Below are 19114 nucleotides of genomic sequence, written 5' to 3'. Positions count from 1 at the left end.
GTTGCCAGCGGTTTAGACATTAATGGCTGTGTGTTGAGTGATTTTGAGGGGACAGCAAATTTACACTGTTACACAAGCTGTACATTCACTACTTTACATTGTAGCAAAGTGTCATTTCTTCAGTGTTGTCACATGAAAAGATATAATCAAATATTTACAAAAATGTGAGGGGTGTACTCACTTTTGTGAGATACTGTGTGTGTGTGTGTGTGTGTGTGTGTGTGTGTGTGTATATATATATATATATATATATATACACACACACACACACACACACACGTTTTTAAAACATAAAATATATGCTTACTTATACTAAATTCTGGATATCTTTATCTAATATAGGCTGAGAAATGAAACCAAAGCCAATGGTAAGGAAAGCAAAAACAAACTCCACGCTACAGTTTATATAGCGCAACAAGCCTGCAACATGCCATCAGCAGCAAACTAGAACAAATATTGACAGAACGTGAAAGTTTGGCTGTGTAGTAGGCCCTCAGCGGGGGTTTGGAGCGCTGTACAGTATATCTGGGACAGTACATCAGTGAACACTTTGATCTCAGCTCAGTGGAAAGCGTAAAGACTGATGGGATGTGAAATGCACACTGAGAGAGAGACGGGGGGAAAAAAAGAGAATCAGTCAAACGAAAGCTGCTTAACTTCATGTGAATATTGTTCAGATGTAATTAAACGACTGTAGCTTGTGAATGGAACTAGAGGCGTATTAACGAAAAACCTCCGTGTCATGTTAGTTTTATTTGCAATACTGTAATTCTGTCCTGTAACGTCTGCAACGTTAGATCGCAGAATTTACGTGACAGATTAATGAATTATCAAGCTGACTTTTAACACGTATAAAAAAATGACGGTTTAGCAGTCGCTTTTATCCAAAGCGACTTACAAGTGAGGAAATACAAGCGAAGCGATATATCAAGCGGAGAACAATACAAGTAGTGCTACTATATAAGATTTATAATTGAGTTCTAGGATAATGTGGGGTTGGCATTTCAGGGGTTAATTAAGTGTTCATGGAAGAGGTGGGTCTTTAGCTGTTTTTTGAAGATGGTGACGGATTCTGCGGTCCAGATTGAGGTTGGAAGTTCATTCCACCACTGAGGGACGGTTAGTGTGAAGGTTCTGGAAAGGACCTTAAACCATGCGGAGAAGGCACCACTAAGCTTCTGTCATTAACCGGTCGCAGGTTGCGTGAGGGAACGTAAACCTTCAGGAGAGTGTTGAGTTACGGGGTGTTGTGCACTGCAATGGGTTGGTACCCTGTCCAGGATGTCCCCCACCATGGAACCATGGGATAGGCTCCAGGCTCCCCTGCAACCCTGTGTAGGATAAGCAGTATGGAAAATGGATGGATTCATAGATAAATAAATCAAAACTTTCTCCATTCTCCACTGGAAAGAAAGTGAGGGCACCATATCAGTGCATCTTTCACTTGGGAAAGTCAAGGAAGGCTTCCAGAGAGATCACAACACCTACACTATGACCATCACACCCATATGTGGTTCTTCCGCAAACACTTCCCACAAGGTTAGAAGCACACAATTGTCTAGAAAGTCTTTGTATACTGTAGAATTAGAATTTCCCTTCAAATTTCCCTTCAGCAAAACAACAGCACAATGTCCCTATGCACAAAGGAGCTCTAGGAAGTCATGGTTTGCCAAGGATGGAGTAGATAAACTTGAGTGTCCTGCACAGAGCCCTGACCCGCTACACCACTGAACACCTTTGGGATGAACTGTAATGCCGACTGCACCCCAGGCTTCCTCACCCAACATCAGTGCCTGACTTCACTAATACTTTTAGGTCTGACTGAGCAAATCCCCACAGCCACGCTCCAAAATCTAGTGGAAAACCTTCCCAGAAGATTGGAGGTTACTAAAACAGCAAAGGGGGACTAAATCTGGAATGGGACGTTCAACAAGCACATATGGATGTGACTTTTGGCCATATTGTGTATGTGAATCATTCCTAATTCTTATGTTGACTAGCTGATCTGCCTTTTTTACTGGCAGAAAAAACCCCCCACATTTTGGCATATTTTTGAGTGATAACTCGCAGTGTACTCTGATGTGAAAATGAAGGGCTTCTACACAAAATGTTCAAAGGTTTACTGAAGGCCAGCCATTTTTATGCCGATGTTTTTTTCTCTGTTTATAATGAGCGCATTTGATTTTTTTTGGCGGTGAAGTTTTATTTTCGGGGCTTGTAGCACCAAAAGCCCGTTTGGTCTAATATAGTTTCACCGCATCTAGAAAGCTGATTTAGTTGCACATTGGTAAATTCAAAGCTACTCCCTACTGGTATCAGGCTTTGAACCTCTACAGCCAAGGCTGCTTGAGATGCAGATCTCAATTGTTGGCAAAAATGTACTGCAAATACCTAGTGCTGCGTGTACTGGCTCCCACTAAAAAGATAATTGAAGAGGAAAAGTATATAAAATCCTTTTAAAAATGTGCTAAGAGCTTGACCGCTCTTGATCCTCTGCAGCATGGCTCTCTGCCAGCACTTATGATTCATGCCAGCATGAAGAGAAAAGGTTCATGTAGTCAAGAGAATATCTCTAGAGTTTGAATTTCATATAACAGCATGAACAAGTATACAGAACCTCACTTGCTTAGCCACTGCTCGGGAGCATGTGGTCGAGCTGAGTTAAGTGGGCAGAACCTGGTCACCCAGAGAATTGATGTCCTAGATTTAGGAGCATAAGCCAGTTGAGTTTGTGGTGGTGGATATGCACCTGGAAGATCAGGAACGGCTCAGCTGTGCAATTACAAACCCTGAGCCAGCTCCACGTCTCGGCACAGCCCTAATGCTGACCCAACAGATGCTGACTCAGCGCTTACTCAATTTAGTACAATGTTGTTTTCAGAAGAGAATGGTACTGGTAAAATGAGTTTACTTTGGGTGTTTGGGTTATGTTAACGCCTTGTTGATAAGAGGGGTCAGAGGAAAATGGCCAGATTGGTTCGAGCTGCCGGGAAGGATACAGTAACTCAAATCAGCACTCTTTAGAGCCGTGGTGAGCGGAAAAGCATCTCGGCATTCACAAACCATCGAATCTTAAGGGAGATGGACTACAACAGGAGAAGGCTGAATTGGGTTCCAATCCTGTCAGACAAAAAACAGAAATCTGAGGCTATCATGGGTACAGGCTCCACCAAATTGGACAGTTGGAGATTAGAAAAATAAAATCACCTGGTCTTTTACCAGTCTTCAACTGTCCAGTTTGGGGGAGTCTATGTTCATGACAGCCTCAGATTCTTGTTCGTGGCTGTCAGGGGTGGGACCTGATGGGGTATTCTGCCGTTGTAGCCCATCCACCTCAAGGTTGTACGTTCTGGGATGCTTTTCTGCCAACCACGGTTGTGTGATTTGAGTTACTATATACCTCCTGTCAGCTCAGACTGGTCTTGTCATTCTCCTCTGATCTCTCTCATCAACAAGGTGTTTCAGCTCACAGTATGTTTTTTTTCCCCATACTATTCTGTGTAAACTTTAGAGACTGTTGTATGTGAAACACCAAGGAGATCAGCAGTTTCTGAAATACTCAACCCACCCCATCCGACACGAACAACAATCGTGCCACAGTTAAAGTCACAGAGATAACACTCCCCCACAAATTCTGATATTTGATGTGAACATGTGAACTGAAGCTCTTGACCTGCATCTCCATGATTTTATGGATTGTGCTGCTGCCACATGATTGGCTGATTAAACTGTAGCAGTTGGATTTCTTAACAGATTGTTAACAAATAAAACATTAATATCATCACCAGAAGCATACCAAGCCTTTAGTTTTCAAAGGTTGTCACAAAAAAAACCCTTAAAAACCCTTTTGCAGCTTAAAAATCACTTTATGATGATAAACACATTCCATACATTCCATAAAAGTCCTGTTAATTGCTACAATTTCCAGATATTTCTCCTGTAACTTTCAATAATGTTAGGCTTTCCTATTGTAATCACTTTACTGATGATTTAAATCAGGTGTCTCAAAAGGAGTCACATTTTTCCGGGGTGGAAAAATGGCCAGGGCGGATGTGGCTCAGGTGGTAGAGCAGATACTAATCGCAGGGTTGGTGGTTCAAGCCGCGGCCCACATGCCAAAGTGTCCTAGGACAAGACACTGAGCCCCAAGTTGCTCCCAATGGCAGGCTAGCGCCTTGCATGGTAGCTCTGCTGCCACTGGTGCGTGTGTGTGTGTGTGTGTGAATGAGAAAACGTGTAAATCGCTTTATGGAACCGCTAACGTTATCCTGGAATCTGTCTCAGGATTCCAGCAGTGTCTTGTGCTTACACATAACCATTTATATATTAACTGCTGTTAAACTGCATGTTGAACAAGGCTTTTGGGATCACTAGGCTTGTTCGACTTCATGGTAATTTGGGGGAGTAATTGGTGCTGTGAGCTAATGGCTGGCCTGGACTTCATCCCCTAGTGGCCGCAAATAGCTGTTTGATCTCATATTGGGATCAGGTGGTTGTACAGTTTGACCAGTGGGCAACCAGATGAAAGTCTATCTAAGACAGATGGGAAAGCTTTGGCCTCATGGAGAACCCAGAGCTCCTTCTAACCTGATGTGCAGTTGTAAACTTCCAGTCGTTTGAAGTTAGGTAATTAACGATCACATGCTGATGAAGCCACAAGGACCTAAACTGCCAGGCGCAGAGACGAACAATGCAGGCTTATTTTTTAAGCCATAAAGCATACATCCCACAGAGAGAGATGGACAGAGTGGGAGTGCACTAAATTGTGTAAAAAGAGGTTATTCATTATTTGGATGATGAAAGCTTTTCTTTTATACGAGTACCCTGAGAAGTGGTCAGCTGGTTCAAATATTGCCCCCCCCCAACAGAATTATCCATGCTGACAGGGGTAGGGGGTTGGGGCTCAGAACCAATTCAGTGGCTAATTCGTGACTCACTGCTTCCTACTTTCATTTTTCACAATTGTGTCTTATGCCTGTCGTTTAAGCTCATCCACCAGAGAGTGTGTGAAAAATAGATCCATCTGCAAACCAAAGCCCGGAGTAACAGACTGTGAGAAATTGCTAAAGAGATGCAATGAGGGAAAAAAATGAAGCACAAATTGCATGCCATCTTTGATATTCAAGGAAGCCCCATTTGGACGAATCTAATCAGTCCGACTCTTTGACCTTGATGTAATAAAGCTGGGGACATTGCAACCCTGCTGAATTTTTAAAAGAAGGCAGTGAATTGGCAAAATATCAGAAATTGCTTGAAACGTCCTCCTAAATGTGTGGGGAGCTCTTTGAAGTTCTCTGCGAGATAAATTATGGGTGGCATAATGCTTGTACAAAAGCACTGCCTGTCTGAATTTGAGCTTAATGGCATATTATCATAAAGTGGCACTCTGTAGATTTAATGTCACTTCCCAAAATGACTTCAGTGTTTGCTGACTGGAGGAAATGAAGGAATAAAGAATATCAAAGGGAGGCTGTAAAATGGAAGCTCAGATTGGGTGGAGGCAGCTGCCATTTGTTCTCCACTCCTCCTATGAAAGAATCCAGAAGATAACCAGTGCAGAGGATTGAAAATGACAGGAAACATCCACCCCCATCTTCAGTAAACCCCAACAAGAGCTGTATTAGACAGCCACAGTAGGATGCTGCCTTCTATCCCCAAAGGGGCTGCGCTCCATTAGAATAGTTCTTGGGAACCTAAAACCCACATAGCCACTGGAAATGGAGGGATTAGTGCACAAAACAAGAATGCGCTTACACCAAAAAAAAAAAAAAAAAAAAACGCTGGAGGGCATTTTTTGTGTTACTTTTTGCTTCATAAGCACAAAGTGGAGTAGGTGGTGGTGAGCTATTTGTTACATTCAAAAGATGAGGAAATAAAAAAAAATAAATGCATTTGTTGGATTGCTTTTCACATTTGCAGTCATTCATATGTGTATTTGCATGGCTGAAAAAAGCTCTAATCTGATGTTTCAAGTGCTGCCAATGTTTATATTCCAGCACTTGCCAAAAGAGTGCTTTATCCATCCACTGACACTCGGCCTACGGAGGCAGAATGAGAGACGTCTGTTTGGGTTTGCTCACAGCTTGGCGGAGTTCTGTTTCCATGACTCCCTGCTTTGGTTTCACCATAGACATGTGGAGTTAAATGATCATGCCCTGCAGGTGGCCTGACCAATAAGACGCTGCCAATGTACATGATGCGTACACGACCACCGTGTGAAGAAAAAGAATCAGAAAAACATTAAGATATTGAAAGCCTGTCAAGGTGCGTCATGCAAAGCCACCAGAAGCTCTAAAGGCAAAGTCGTTCTTTGGTATGAGAATTTGTGAAAAGCTCCTGGCAGGAAAGACGCGTTGAAAAATTTGCCACACATCACCAGTTCCTTAGAGAACTAATCTAGCGTGGAGAGCAAGAAGCACATGTAATGAGGGTAACGAAAGCCACTGTTCTGCACGATGAGCATGTGTACGTTTGTACATGTGTGTGCACTTGAGATAAAGGACCTCCACTAAGCTAGCAAGACCCTGAATATGCCCTTCACTAAACTATGTGCGATATATGTGCTGGATGCACCGAATCCAGGCCAAAAGCTACAGCTCCAATCCCTCTACAGACAGTGGGTCCAAACAAGATATGAGAACGCAGCTGTGCCTTCCACTAGGTCTCAGCTCAAGGCTGATGTGGTGCAGAAAAGACCTGCTAAAACTAAACACAACTATGGTCATGGCTCAGTCGGCCCTGTGAGAGAAACCATTCCAGACACGCACTAGAAAAGGCCACGGTTATCACCGTCTCCTCACCATTATGCTGCAGAGAAAGGGAGCTCGAGAGTCCAATTTTGACATTTCAGATAGTAATGGAGGTGATATTGGAGTGGTGCTGTGGGTCAAAATGTGCGTATCTGTGATCCAGCTGCAGAAACACTAAAAACCATAACCTTTGAAAAGTCCCTTGGGAGTTTACAAACTAAAGAGGAAAAGTCTAGGAAAAATTAAATACTAGGAGGTCTCAGAACTAATTTCACTGTTTGATTACTAATCAAATGTTCATTATATTTACACCTTCAAAGGGGGGGGGGGGGGAATCCACATTTTAATGTTATAAAATTGTTTCTTTTTTGAACCTCTTTTTATTAGAATACCCATTTTCTAACATTACTAGCCAAATAACTCATGTTGCTTGACATCATGTATGACCTGTATTCATTTTCAGTTCATTTTAGTTGATTGCTCGAATATCTAAAAATCTGTGTCCGATTTAGATCACACAAGTATGCACATATTGAAATCATACCTTTTCTGTGGTTGGACCTTATACCTTTCTAAGTGCACCATGCAGGGTGAAAATATCACTGCATAGCAGTCAACATGCAACCTGGATAGCAGAATAAATATAAAACCATGCTAAATATCAGGGCTAAGATAATCTTTACTTACGAGATTTTCTTTGCTTAAGAAAGTGAAGAGTTTTAAACTTCTGCATAACTGTGACACACCGTATGCTGTTGTGGATGGTCCCACATGGATACACTGAAGATTGTACTTACCCAAAATCCCATAGTGGATAATCTCACCTGGACACTGTATATACCTAGGAACTGCTGCTGTAATCATAAAACAGTCCTGTGCTCATCCCAGGACTCTTATTAACAATTACACTCATACTCACCATAATTTAACACACACTTAATACTGTTTGTCTTTATAGTATACAGCAGAGGATGATGTTTTCTTTTTTGAGTCTGGTTCCTCTCAAGGTTTCATCCTCATGTTGTTTCATTAGGGATCTAAATCTACGTTCGGATTCTAATCAAAATTCTAATGAAACGTTAAAGTGCACCTATAATGGGTTTCCAAATATGACCTTTCATGTAGTGTGTTATAGAGCTGTTTGTGAATGTAAAACGTCTGCAAAGTTTCAAAAATCAAAGCGCACGATAAAGGAGTTATTGACTCCCAAAAGAAGGAAGCGATTCTGAACAGCTGAAACGAGTCATCAGTAATTCCAGACTTTACTTCCTGAACTAACCTACGTAGGCTTGTAACAAAAACCACGCCTCTGTTCTTCATCGGCTGCTCGTGAACAGACGGAGCCGAAACTTACGGTAGTGGGCGTTTCCTTTTCGACACACGCTGACAGTGGTAGACCAATCACAACAGACTGGGACATCTGACCAATCAGAGCAGAGTATGCTCTCTGAACGGAGGAATTTAGAATGAATCCTTTAGAACGGATCATTTAACGAGTCGTTTGTGACACTGTGGGGAAATAGGTAATGCTGCAGTTTAAATTATGAGCATGTTAAAGTGTTTTGACCTTGGATGCATGCAAATCTATTGTATGAGACCTTTACAACAAAACTAGGCACGTTTCAAAAGCATAATAGGTGCGCTTTAAAGCAATTAGACGGCCCTATTGAATACAAACACAAGCACAATAACCCAATCCAGAAAAGCAGCTATTTACACAAAGACATTACTCGAAAGACAGCCGAGGAGTAAAACCACACGAAGGAGCAGTTTTGACACATGACCTTCCTGAACTAATAATCTTACTTCATCAGCACCCATGGTCTGTGATTTGCCACCACAGAGATATTGAGGTAAGATGTCTGAAAGAGTCTTTCAGATGTCTGTATCTGTCTAGCTGAGTAAGTCCAGAGTTCTCGCAATGCTCTGTTGTATAGGAGGATGCAACTGACCGTTATCCAAGAGAACGACTGCTTAAAGTTTCTGCATATTTGTATGCTAGATTCCCACAGAGAATATCTAAATAACCTATATAAGCAAGTACATCTTCCTTAAGGGGGAAAAAAAAACTTGTCAAGGGTTTTAATTGGAAGCATAAACAGAAGAATACAGTTTCCACTCCTCCACACAGCATAAACACTGGGCTCTGTTATTATTGTTTATGTTATCTCTTATGTTCTCCATAAAATGTATCAGCTATATTAAACTTGTGTTAAATATGTGATCTGCAGTGTAGGGGTGAAGCGGGTTAGCAGTAGCGACACTACGACTTTAATTATTTAATTTTTTTTTAGTAGCATTGCAGTAATTAGCTATTATTTTCATAATAATGAAGCTTTACCACAAGATTTCACGAAGTAGCTGTGTAGTGCGACAAAAACGCTACACCGCCTTTTTCCCCATTTCGCATAACCAGTTCATTTTAAATCACAACAAATCACGATGTGCTAACTGCCGTATCCATACTACTCTATGTAGTTACCTATTTTTTTGTATCATGTAATAGTTTGTCTGTAAGGGTAGTTTGGCACTGAGCAGTGATGGGGAAGAAATCAAGGAACTGACAAGCCAATGGTGACCCAACACCACTGGAGTGAATATGACAGGTGTAACAGACAACAACAGTAACTCTCGACCAAATCCCTGCCTGTATTACTCAGCCAGTAATGCCACAAGCACAGATCTCAGAGGGTCAGCTCGCACCCACAGCACTTGTCTGACCTTCTGCATCAATCAACAGCAGCAGAAAATGGTGTTTTGTTCACTTGATAGATGTGACTGACGCTGCTATTGATAAGCCTAGAGAGCTACAAAGCTTACAAGCTGAAAGGAACAAAGCATCTGGTGTTTGTTGATTTCCTTCTAGTCTTTTATGTGCGTTTGTATTTGCGTCCCCTTTTACCTCAGTTCTGTCAGAGGACATTTCAATCATTGACTCACCGTGCTTACTAGGCGCTGATGTTGCACAACTAGACAACAATTTGATGGGGGACCACAATACAATAAAAAAAGCATTGGGAAAAACAATTCATTCGTCAAAAAAAAACAAAAACAAAAAAAAAACAAAAAAACAAAACACAAAACACAGGTTTCACTGAAATCACATTAGTACCTATATTAGTTTTAGATAGGTTTGCAGATATGGAACGATAGATAGATCATTCATTTGTCCTCAAAGAGGAAATTTGTTTCCACCGTGGGTGCGTAGAAAACAAATACGACAACACCGTACATATTAACCATCGAAACAATCACAGACATAGAGGGGAGAAGGGAAAAACAAAACATCAGGATCATACAACGAATGCCAGAGCATAAGATGGCATCACAATCGCTCAATAAAACGATCAATGCAATTTCCCAGCGTCTTTGAAAAACGTGTGGTGGCCTGGGAAAACCCTTCACATGCTCAAATCTGGCCATTTTCTATTATATGTAGTTGTGAAAACATCATAATGCAAAATTCTCTTTCTAACTAGTGTCAACATTTTAAAGCGCTCCAACACTGAAACGAGACAAAAGCACGTTTAAAGACTTCATTCCAACGCCACTGAAAGACGCCCCACCTACCTCGACATTTAGAATCTAATCTGCTCGCGTCCGTCTTTTCACGCAAACCGAAACGGTCGCTTATTAACTCCGTTCTATTGGCTGAAATTCCCGTATTGGATGTCTTTTCATTACATCATTTAAACATTTTAAAACATTGGTTTTAAGCACACTTTTTATGATGGTGCAGGAAAATCGCATTTTGAGAGTTGGTATTAACACCTGTTCAGTGAAAAAAGTACACTTAGCGAGTGAGGTCTGAGAAATCTTTAGGCAGACTGACTGCATTTACCTCAGTGTTTGTTAAACTGGCTCCTTAAACAATATGATAATAATAATAATGAGTCTTTATTGATCACGTATACATTACAGCATAGTGAAATTCTTTTCTTCACATACTCCAGCATGTCAGGAAGTTGGGGTCAGAGCGCAGGGTCAGCAATGATGCAGCGCCCCCTGGAACAGAGAGGGTTAAGGGCCTTGCTCAAGGGCCCATCAGTGGTAGCTTGAACCCCTGACCTTTTGATGAGTAACCCAGAGCATTAACCGCATAGCCACCACTGCACTGATGTTTGTACGGGGTCAGCCATGGCAAGTTTGAAAGTAGTCTAAAAAAAAGAATCCATTTCCATGTCATTTTGGTAAAATATGTTTATGTTTTCTTAGAGTAGATATGTCAAAGTATATTATTACTGGTAGAAAAGAAAAATGAGTCTAAAACCCCATTACATAGCTGACCTTTCCAGACCTCATATACACTAATGAATTAACTGAAAGAACAATCTCATTATCTAATGTACATCAAATTTTAATGGAACACACAATAAAAATAAATAAATAAAATGGACTCAAACTCAGGTTTTTCTTAGTGTAGAGAGAGCGAGCTCTACTAGTTATGGCTTCTAAACTGGATTTCAAGGAGTGCAGTGATGGGACGCTTGTTGTAGAAGGGTCACACTGGAGCACGACTGCCCAGGAACGGAAAGGGCGAGTGCTTTTTTATCAGAATGGCAGAACCATTAGCATACCAATTATTACAGCAGGTACGCACACTCTCGCTCTACTAACACCAGCAGCCTGAATCCTGAGAGACATGGAGAGTAAACACAATCGCGCACACTTACATACAAATGGGAGTTAAAAACAGACACGAATGCGCAATTATTTATTCACACGCAGTCTCAAACATGTGCATACACACTGACAAACACACTCCCACACACTAACTCAAACACATTAGAACTGCAGCATCTGAAAGCTGCTTGGAATGTATGAGATGATGCTGGAACCTCTAACCCAAGAAACAAAGGCAAGAGCCGCAAGAAAACCAAGGACAGAGGAGGGTGCTACTTCCCACCCCACTCATTTCCATACAAAGTATCCTACATAATTAGCCAAAACTGCTGAGATAAGACAAAATATGTTGATTTAACAGTGAAAAGAAAAGAAAAAAAACACCACACACACACACACAAAATGCTGAAGCACCACCAGCTTTAACTGAACCAGTAAGCAGCTGGATTAGACCAAGTTGAAGACACACCGGCTTGCGTGAATAATATAAACCCAGCCGCACCAACACCTTGATTCCAATTTCCATTTTCTGACTGAATGCTCACTAATGGGGAAACAGTTTGAAGTCAAGCTGAAAGAACATAGCGTGGTAAATATTAGCAGCTTATCAGGATCTACGGGCGTCCAGCTTATCTTATCCGTCTCATACGATGAGGGAACATAACAGGAAAACCCCCAAATACCAGAAAGTAGCAGAACCTTAACTCAATCTGACTTTATGTCCCACACTGTCGATACATCAAACAAAGTGTCTTACGAGAAATGTCTTAGCAGTGTAACTGATGTTTGAAGCTTGAATATAATTGTGTGAGCTAATAAAATATGAACACCACGCAATTTCTCACCCGTGCAAAATTATTGCATCTCTACCAACATCCACCGGCTTCGTTACTGCCGAACTCGGCTTTTATGACGTTCTTTCCCATCTGGTGTGATGCGACTCACTGACTCGAAGAAGCCATCATGAGCCTTCACCATATGCATGACTATAATGTCGTCATAGCCAAACACAGGAAAGATCCACAGAGACCAGGGATAAATAACAACACAAACAACACGGCATTCGAAACATTTATGACTGAAAAGAAACGAAACACAGCAGCAGAGCAGATGAAGGAGCTGAACGTGATTTTACATGCATGAAAAGCATCTTTATTCCAAGTCGAGCCACGGCACAGCTGGATGTTTACTAATGATAACAAGGTCAAGTGCTCTCCCAGGGGTGGAGAGAACTTGCACTATTTATGACCGATCTTCCATTCTATATCTTTCAAGAAAAGCCAAGTTGGACAACACACTCACACTCATCTCTGACAATGTGCACGTTGATGAATTCAACACACATCTATAGCCTACAACATATGGTTCTGAATTTTCTAGAAACACAGACAGTTAGAACAGATTTCCAGAAGTGGTTTTAGTACCATTCCCCCCTCCCAGACAGACATAAGCATGAGAGGCATGGTCTACAGATACCTGTGGTATTAAGGATGCTGAGCGGCATGGACAGTACACGAGACCGTTTCTGCTGCTAAACATTCATGCATATTCATGTATTCATGCAGCTGATGACACTGACTGTTAAATAAAAACAGCAGCATGCGGGTTCGTCTCTAGCCGTTTCTGCTCCTCTAATGCATTCAACATCTGCACGATGTCCGGCGTGGAAAATCAGCAGGGATGGAGACAGAAACGTGGGAGAGGAAGGATGGGAGGAGGTTTGATTCTAAGACTGGACAAAAGACGCGGTTACCTTTGTTCACTCTCCGCAAAATCTGACATCGGCATTTGAACGAGACGGCGATCATGCTCGCTCAAGCACGCGCTTATACGCTCCGGTAAGAAAAAAAAAAAAAAAAGCGCTGCCGCACGCCGCATGCGGGCATCCGGTTCCACCGCCTCGCATCCAGAGCCGCGTCCCAATAAGACCGCGCAAAAAAACCCAACACAGCACAACTCCGACTCCTCCAACTTCCGACCTTCGCATCCGAAGAAAAAAGCGGGCAGCGGGCTCGTGGTAAAGATCGCGAGAGCGCGCTGCAAATGGAGCCAAAGCAGACGAGAGCGCGCGCGCGGACAGCTGCTGTAGAGTCGCTCCGAGCGTCCGAAAGTCGCGCGCGCGATAAGAATCCGCTCCACTACAGTACAGCGCGGGCACGAGACAAACACCACCCAATATCATAGGCTACAGACTGGATAAAATCCTCAGCGTGCTTAAAAATCATCATCATCATCATCATCATCATCATCATTATTATTATTATTATTATTATTATTATTATTATTATGTTCATCACCACATCTTATCTATTTACTGCGTTTATTTCATATCCCTTACTTAAAATGTCATCACGGCTTGGGTTTTTTTTATTTAATTTATTTATTTAATTTTACACGTGAATAGGAGAGTATCACATGTTAAGCACGGAAGCACGTGATACCATGTGAAAAGGAAGGAAGAAAATGTATGAGCATATGTGAAAAAACACATGTGAAAAATGTGTGTATGGGCGGAGGAGGAGGAAGAGGAGGAGGAATGGGCACACATGAAGCCTCTGGGTGTGTATTTCACATGTGAATCGTGTGATTATGCACATTTGAAATTCCTGGGACTTTTCTGTAAGGGATTACATCCGGCAGAGTGGGGGAGAAACAGCCCTACAGTACATTCCTGAGCGTAAAATATCTCTTTCTGCAGAGCATGACTGTTAATCATTCATTCAAGTACAGTCGATTTTTTCCTTCCCCGGAGAAACAGTGTTAAGTCAAATTTGATTAGTGTTTAGTCCCGCCAACACCCCCCCCCCCCCCCCCCCCCTTTATTTGGAAAATCATCCAATTTTACTACATACTTGTGCATACACGCTCAGAAAAAAAGGCACTCAGCTGTAGGGGTGGGCCATGTGACAAAATAAAATCATCATATAGAAATCAGATATCATATCAGTATCCTCAAAGGCATTTTGAGATACATCAAAAGCATTGTGATAGGGTACGTTAGTTTGCACAGAAACTGGTTTTATACAGACTTTTAGACTGCATTATATTTAAATTACATTATATTGCCTTTACACCTAGTCCTTACCATGCTGTTGGGGTGGAACCCTCACTTTACTCCTGTTCCTTCTATCTGTATATTCTATCTACCTTCTTTTGTACGTCTCTACCTGCATCTTATAACTGAATAGTGCACATTTAACACTTTAAATCTAAAAGGTCAAAATAAGTACCTTAAATCCTTATTGAAAGGTTTAATACCGTATGTCCACATTTCCAGGTGAAATATATTTAAGGTATAAAAGATAAGGGTACCCCTGAGCGATAAGGAAAGCTACAGTTTAGAGTAAAGGTGCAATGTGGTATAGCTCACGTTCACAAAGAAAAATACACCGTTTTTTTGTATTTCTTTTGATTACAATGATTGATGATAGAGTCTCCTTGGCAACGTCAACAACTACTGAACAGCGATAGAGGTAGATAAGCATGTAGGGAAGGCAAATTGGGGAATCTATTGTGCTTTGGTTTTCACAGAAATCACGAGTTGTGCATGTTGCGTGGTTTATCAGGGTGTTATGTACACATGAAAAAGGTTCAAATAAGGGTAAGACAGTGGTTTGTGTACACTCCACTGTTGCGTCCCTCTTCCAGTTAGTTTAAACAGAAGCTGCACTGAGCGCAGTAGCAGTATACATATTACATTTGGTTTTCAAATTTAACTGCCTACCAGTAGCGACTGGTATATGAACTATTTATGGTTAAGGGTTTTGCTGGGGATGCTGAGCAAGATCAGATTAATTTTGTCATATTTTTCCATTTCTAATGTTATGAGACTATCATAAAATAAATTTAAAAAAGTGAGAAACTGTAGTCTTGGCTTTTCAATGTACAAAGTGTAATTAATCCATATTATATTAAAAAAAAAAAAAAAAAAAAAAAAAAAAAAACCTTGGCTAAATAGACAAAAAAAATAGCTTGTGTGCTTTTTCCGATGATAGACAAAAACACGAGGTAGAACTATTCACCCTTACTATACATGAAGTACGACAGTACAATACAACAGTGTACATAACACTGGATGTAAAAAGACGTCGATGAAAACAGATGGCCAATTCTGATTGGTAGTTTGGTAGACCGGACTTCGTCTTTACTAACGATAGTCTCAACCAACCCAAATTGGCAACAATAAGATTTCTTTTACAGTCGACAGTCACGTTTCTATCCGAGTTGCAAAGTTAACTTTTGGAAAAAATGCAATATCGCATAAAACATTTGCGAATAAAGCACCAAGTCTTCAAGAGAACAAAATCATCACTTCTGTGGAAACTGGTGCAGATTCTCAATACAATTGGAAGGTGTTGCAAGCCTCTTTTTTCCCCCCAATATAACAAACGACTTGAACTTGAGAGCGCGTAGATGAAACGCTATCATGAACCTCGAAGGCGGATGCCTGATATTTGGGAACGGAATCATGCGAGACAGTTCTGGGAGGTAATTATACCAAATCATTTCTGTGACAGACTCTGGCTCAGGAGTCTCTCAGAATGACAAAAACAACATTTGAGATGCTGTGCAACAGACAGAAAAACACTGCCACTACGCTGTGCTTAATATCCAATCACATCAGCCAATTATCCAATCACATGATTTGCTGAGGTAAAGTCACATGACTTTCTTGATGTGCATGGAGGAATTTATTCAACTGAGCACGTTTTTGCACGCATTGGAGCTTTTATTCGCATCCGGAGTTTCCATCCAGCATTTTTTTTTTTAAAATTGATGTGATATCCCAAAAATCACAGAAGACTATGTGGAGGGAAACATTACTAATGCTAAATTTACCAGAGAAGCTATATATAGAACAAGATTATTATGAAAATATGTTGGGCTTTACAACAGTCGAACTGTTCTTAACTACTAATATTATTCTTTTAAAAGGATCTAAATAATAAAAAACCTCTCTCTATATTTACCCATGTAAAATCCAATAAAGTATTAATATTTATGATATATAATAGCAAGTCAGTCAAATACACTTAAAAAAAAAAAAACCCACACTAACATTAACATTAACTCTAACATTGTGGCTTATTTTATTGAGGTGTGCTATTGAGCTGTCTAACACATCCACGGACACCAGAGCTCCTAACATTGCTAACAAAAAAAATCCTTGCAGGCAGAGAGAGAATATTACCACAAAAACGCTAGAGTATATCAATAGAGGAGACAGCAGGCGGAAAGTGAGCAGTAATAAGCATAATAATAAGCAATTCGTTTTCAACCATTTCTTCTTACCAACCAAAGGGACCACAGTCCTGCTTGCTTGGTTTCTAATGGCTCACAAGACTAAAGCTCATGAATTCATATATCAAAGTTCACCTAGATAAAGTCAGCATGAAGCAAAAGTAACCACTAACAGAAGGAACTACGCATCCTTTACTGTACACACCGCACCCTTTCCCCTTCAGTGAATTCACTTCTCTGCTGGGTGAATGTTATTCATGTTCGGTCTAAAAGTATTTCAGGGGTCTCCTGTATCACCACAGCAAGGGGTCCAAGACCGCAAATACTACGACTAAACCGCAGATGTTAGCACCACTGTACACACACACACACACACACACACACACACACACACACACACACACAAAGCAAAGGATTTGTCCCTGTATTGAGGGCAATGAACGCACATGTGTATCTCAGTGGTGTGACGGTAAGTGTTGTGCTTTGAAGCCTTTTATAGTGCAACATGGGTGAACACTAAACTCCCCCCCCCCCACCACACACACACACACACGCAGCATGAACTCAGCTCTGAGGAAATGGACAGGTGCCCTGGGGAAAGACTTTAGTGCATTAAGAGGAGATGAGAGTGACATTCATGTTAATGGAGGTACAGACTGAGCTCAGGCACTAAGCCACAGTGCAGATATCACAGTAGCTCTGACTCATGACTTAAAAGCAAGAGTGAAAACTACTAATCATATAACATCCCCAAAATCACTCCGCATTTTAATCCCTGGAGCATTATATAGGCTACAACAGGGTTTGTCGACCGGATCGGGGGGAAAGAGAAAAAAAAAAAAAAAACCCAGGAAAAAATGCAGCAGCTTTACATTGAACATCCAGCGCGATCATGTTCCAGGTATTTATAAATACAAAAATCGATAAAATGCTTTAGCAGTGGGGAGGAAAAAAAACAAACAAAAAAACAATACAAAACCAGAAATTCAACTCCTGGATAAGAAGCAACAATGCTGAACAACCTAAACAAATCGATGTTGGCATTTTCTTCCCTCTCACACACTCGTGTCTAATTGCAGCTTCATTTCAAACAAGAGAAAATGACACCGAAAGCACATCTAAGAACTCTCACTATAGTTCTCTGAAATGTTTTCAGACATAATGTTAGGAAGCAACACAGCATATGTTTTTAACAACTCTGAACGGATAAACGTCTATGAAGATGAAAACACAGATCCTGTCTGCCTCCTGGAAGAAATTATTTCCTCTGAGGCGAATTCTGAAAGGGCACTTAACCCAGCAGGTGGCCTTCTCCCCATTCCACTAATAATAGAAGCTATCTATCACTAGGAAATGCTGAGATTGTGTGCATGCGTGCGTGTGTGTGTGTGTGTGGTGGAACATGCCCACATGCAATTAAGGTTGTTATTGGGAGCAGAAAGATGTATCACTCTCCTGTCACATCAACATGACAGAGAGGTTCAGGAAACTGCTGTGGGCTGGTGGGGGATGAGAGGGGGATCTGTGTCATTAACTGATGCGAGCATTTATGTAGCTTGCAGATGGACAGATGGTAAAGAGGTATATTTTCCTCTATGAGAGTGTCAAACGCTCAATCTGTTCATCACTTCTGTTTCTAACACACATGCAAACCTCACAGATCAGCAGCATTTACACTTCTTTCCCTAACCACCTGCTTTTGCTTTCTCGGGGAGAAAAAAAATACCCTAATAAGAGTGTCCATGTGTTCCTAAAACACGGTGCAGCCTGAAAAAGGAAGACTTTCTCTTATTTTTTCGGTTTAGATTCAGATCAGCCATGACGACTAGACCCGGACTGTTTGAAGCAGGTTCCTCAAACAAGGAGCGAATTCCGAATAAAAGTTGAATATAACATTTCATCAGGTGTCCTCTGTGACTCATATTGGCCGAACGACACGATTTAGCTGGAATGAAAACAGAGTGGCGCTGTCCAGTGTCTGTAAAGCTGAAACAGTGTGTAGTGACAGCAGCCCCTGGTGGAGTCCAACATCAACTACATACAGTTACACTGCTGTCGTGTTCCACCACACACGCTCGAGATTAGTAAAGCTGCAAATGAATAACAGACTGTTGCAAGAAAATGAAAGTTATAAAACTGTAATATTACAGTACAAAATACTTAAGAATTTTTCAACAGCGTCTGGTGAGTGTGTTTGGAGTGTTTGTGCAGTTACCCTGGACCGACATTTCAACACTGTACTGAGGAAAGGACAAACAACTCTTACTCAAAACTCACGTAGGGCAGCTGAAGGAGCGGTCAATAAATAAGGAATAAAAACACAATGAAGCATTCTGTTATTATTTTCCAATTACCACATATCCCAAGTGCTTAATACACATACACAAGTGCTTTATTCCTCTTACACCACAGCAGCTCGTCAATGATTACTCTTTCTTTTATTTATTAACGAACAACACGCCATGTTTTATACTTCATGTTGTGCGAGACAAGTTAGTTCC

At 41.1% G+C, this 19114-nt stretch overlaps 1 protein-coding gene across 6 annotated transcripts in view; it reads right to left on the bottom strand.

Moving 5' to 3' along the window:
* The window catches only part of grip1 (glutamate receptor interacting protein 1), a 303900-nt gene that overhangs the window by 89950 nt on the left and 194836 nt on the right, over nt 1-19114 (bottom strand). Inside the window, exon 1 of one of the 6 annotated variants that reach the window (XM_053688173.1) lies at nt 13126-13417. The exons of the other annotated variants lie outside the window; for them this stretch is intronic. Coding sequence (XP_053544148.1) covers nt 13126-13180 — 55 coding nt within the window. The 5' untranslated portion in view covers nt 13181-13417. Of the gene's footprint in view, nt 1-13125; nt 13418-19114 lie in introns of those variants that run through there. 6 annotated transcript variants of the gene reach the window in all.

The sequence above is a fragment of the Ictalurus punctatus genome, chromosome 19 (genome assembly GCF_001660625.3).
Source record: "Ictalurus punctatus breed USDA103 chromosome 19, Coco_2.0, whole genome shotgun sequence".
Lineage (NCBI taxonomy): Eukaryota > Metazoa > Chordata > Actinopteri > Siluriformes > Ictaluridae > Ictalurus > Ictalurus punctatus.
Note: the sequence above shows the minus strand (reverse complement) of the source record. Positions and strands in the feature narration are given on the sequence as shown.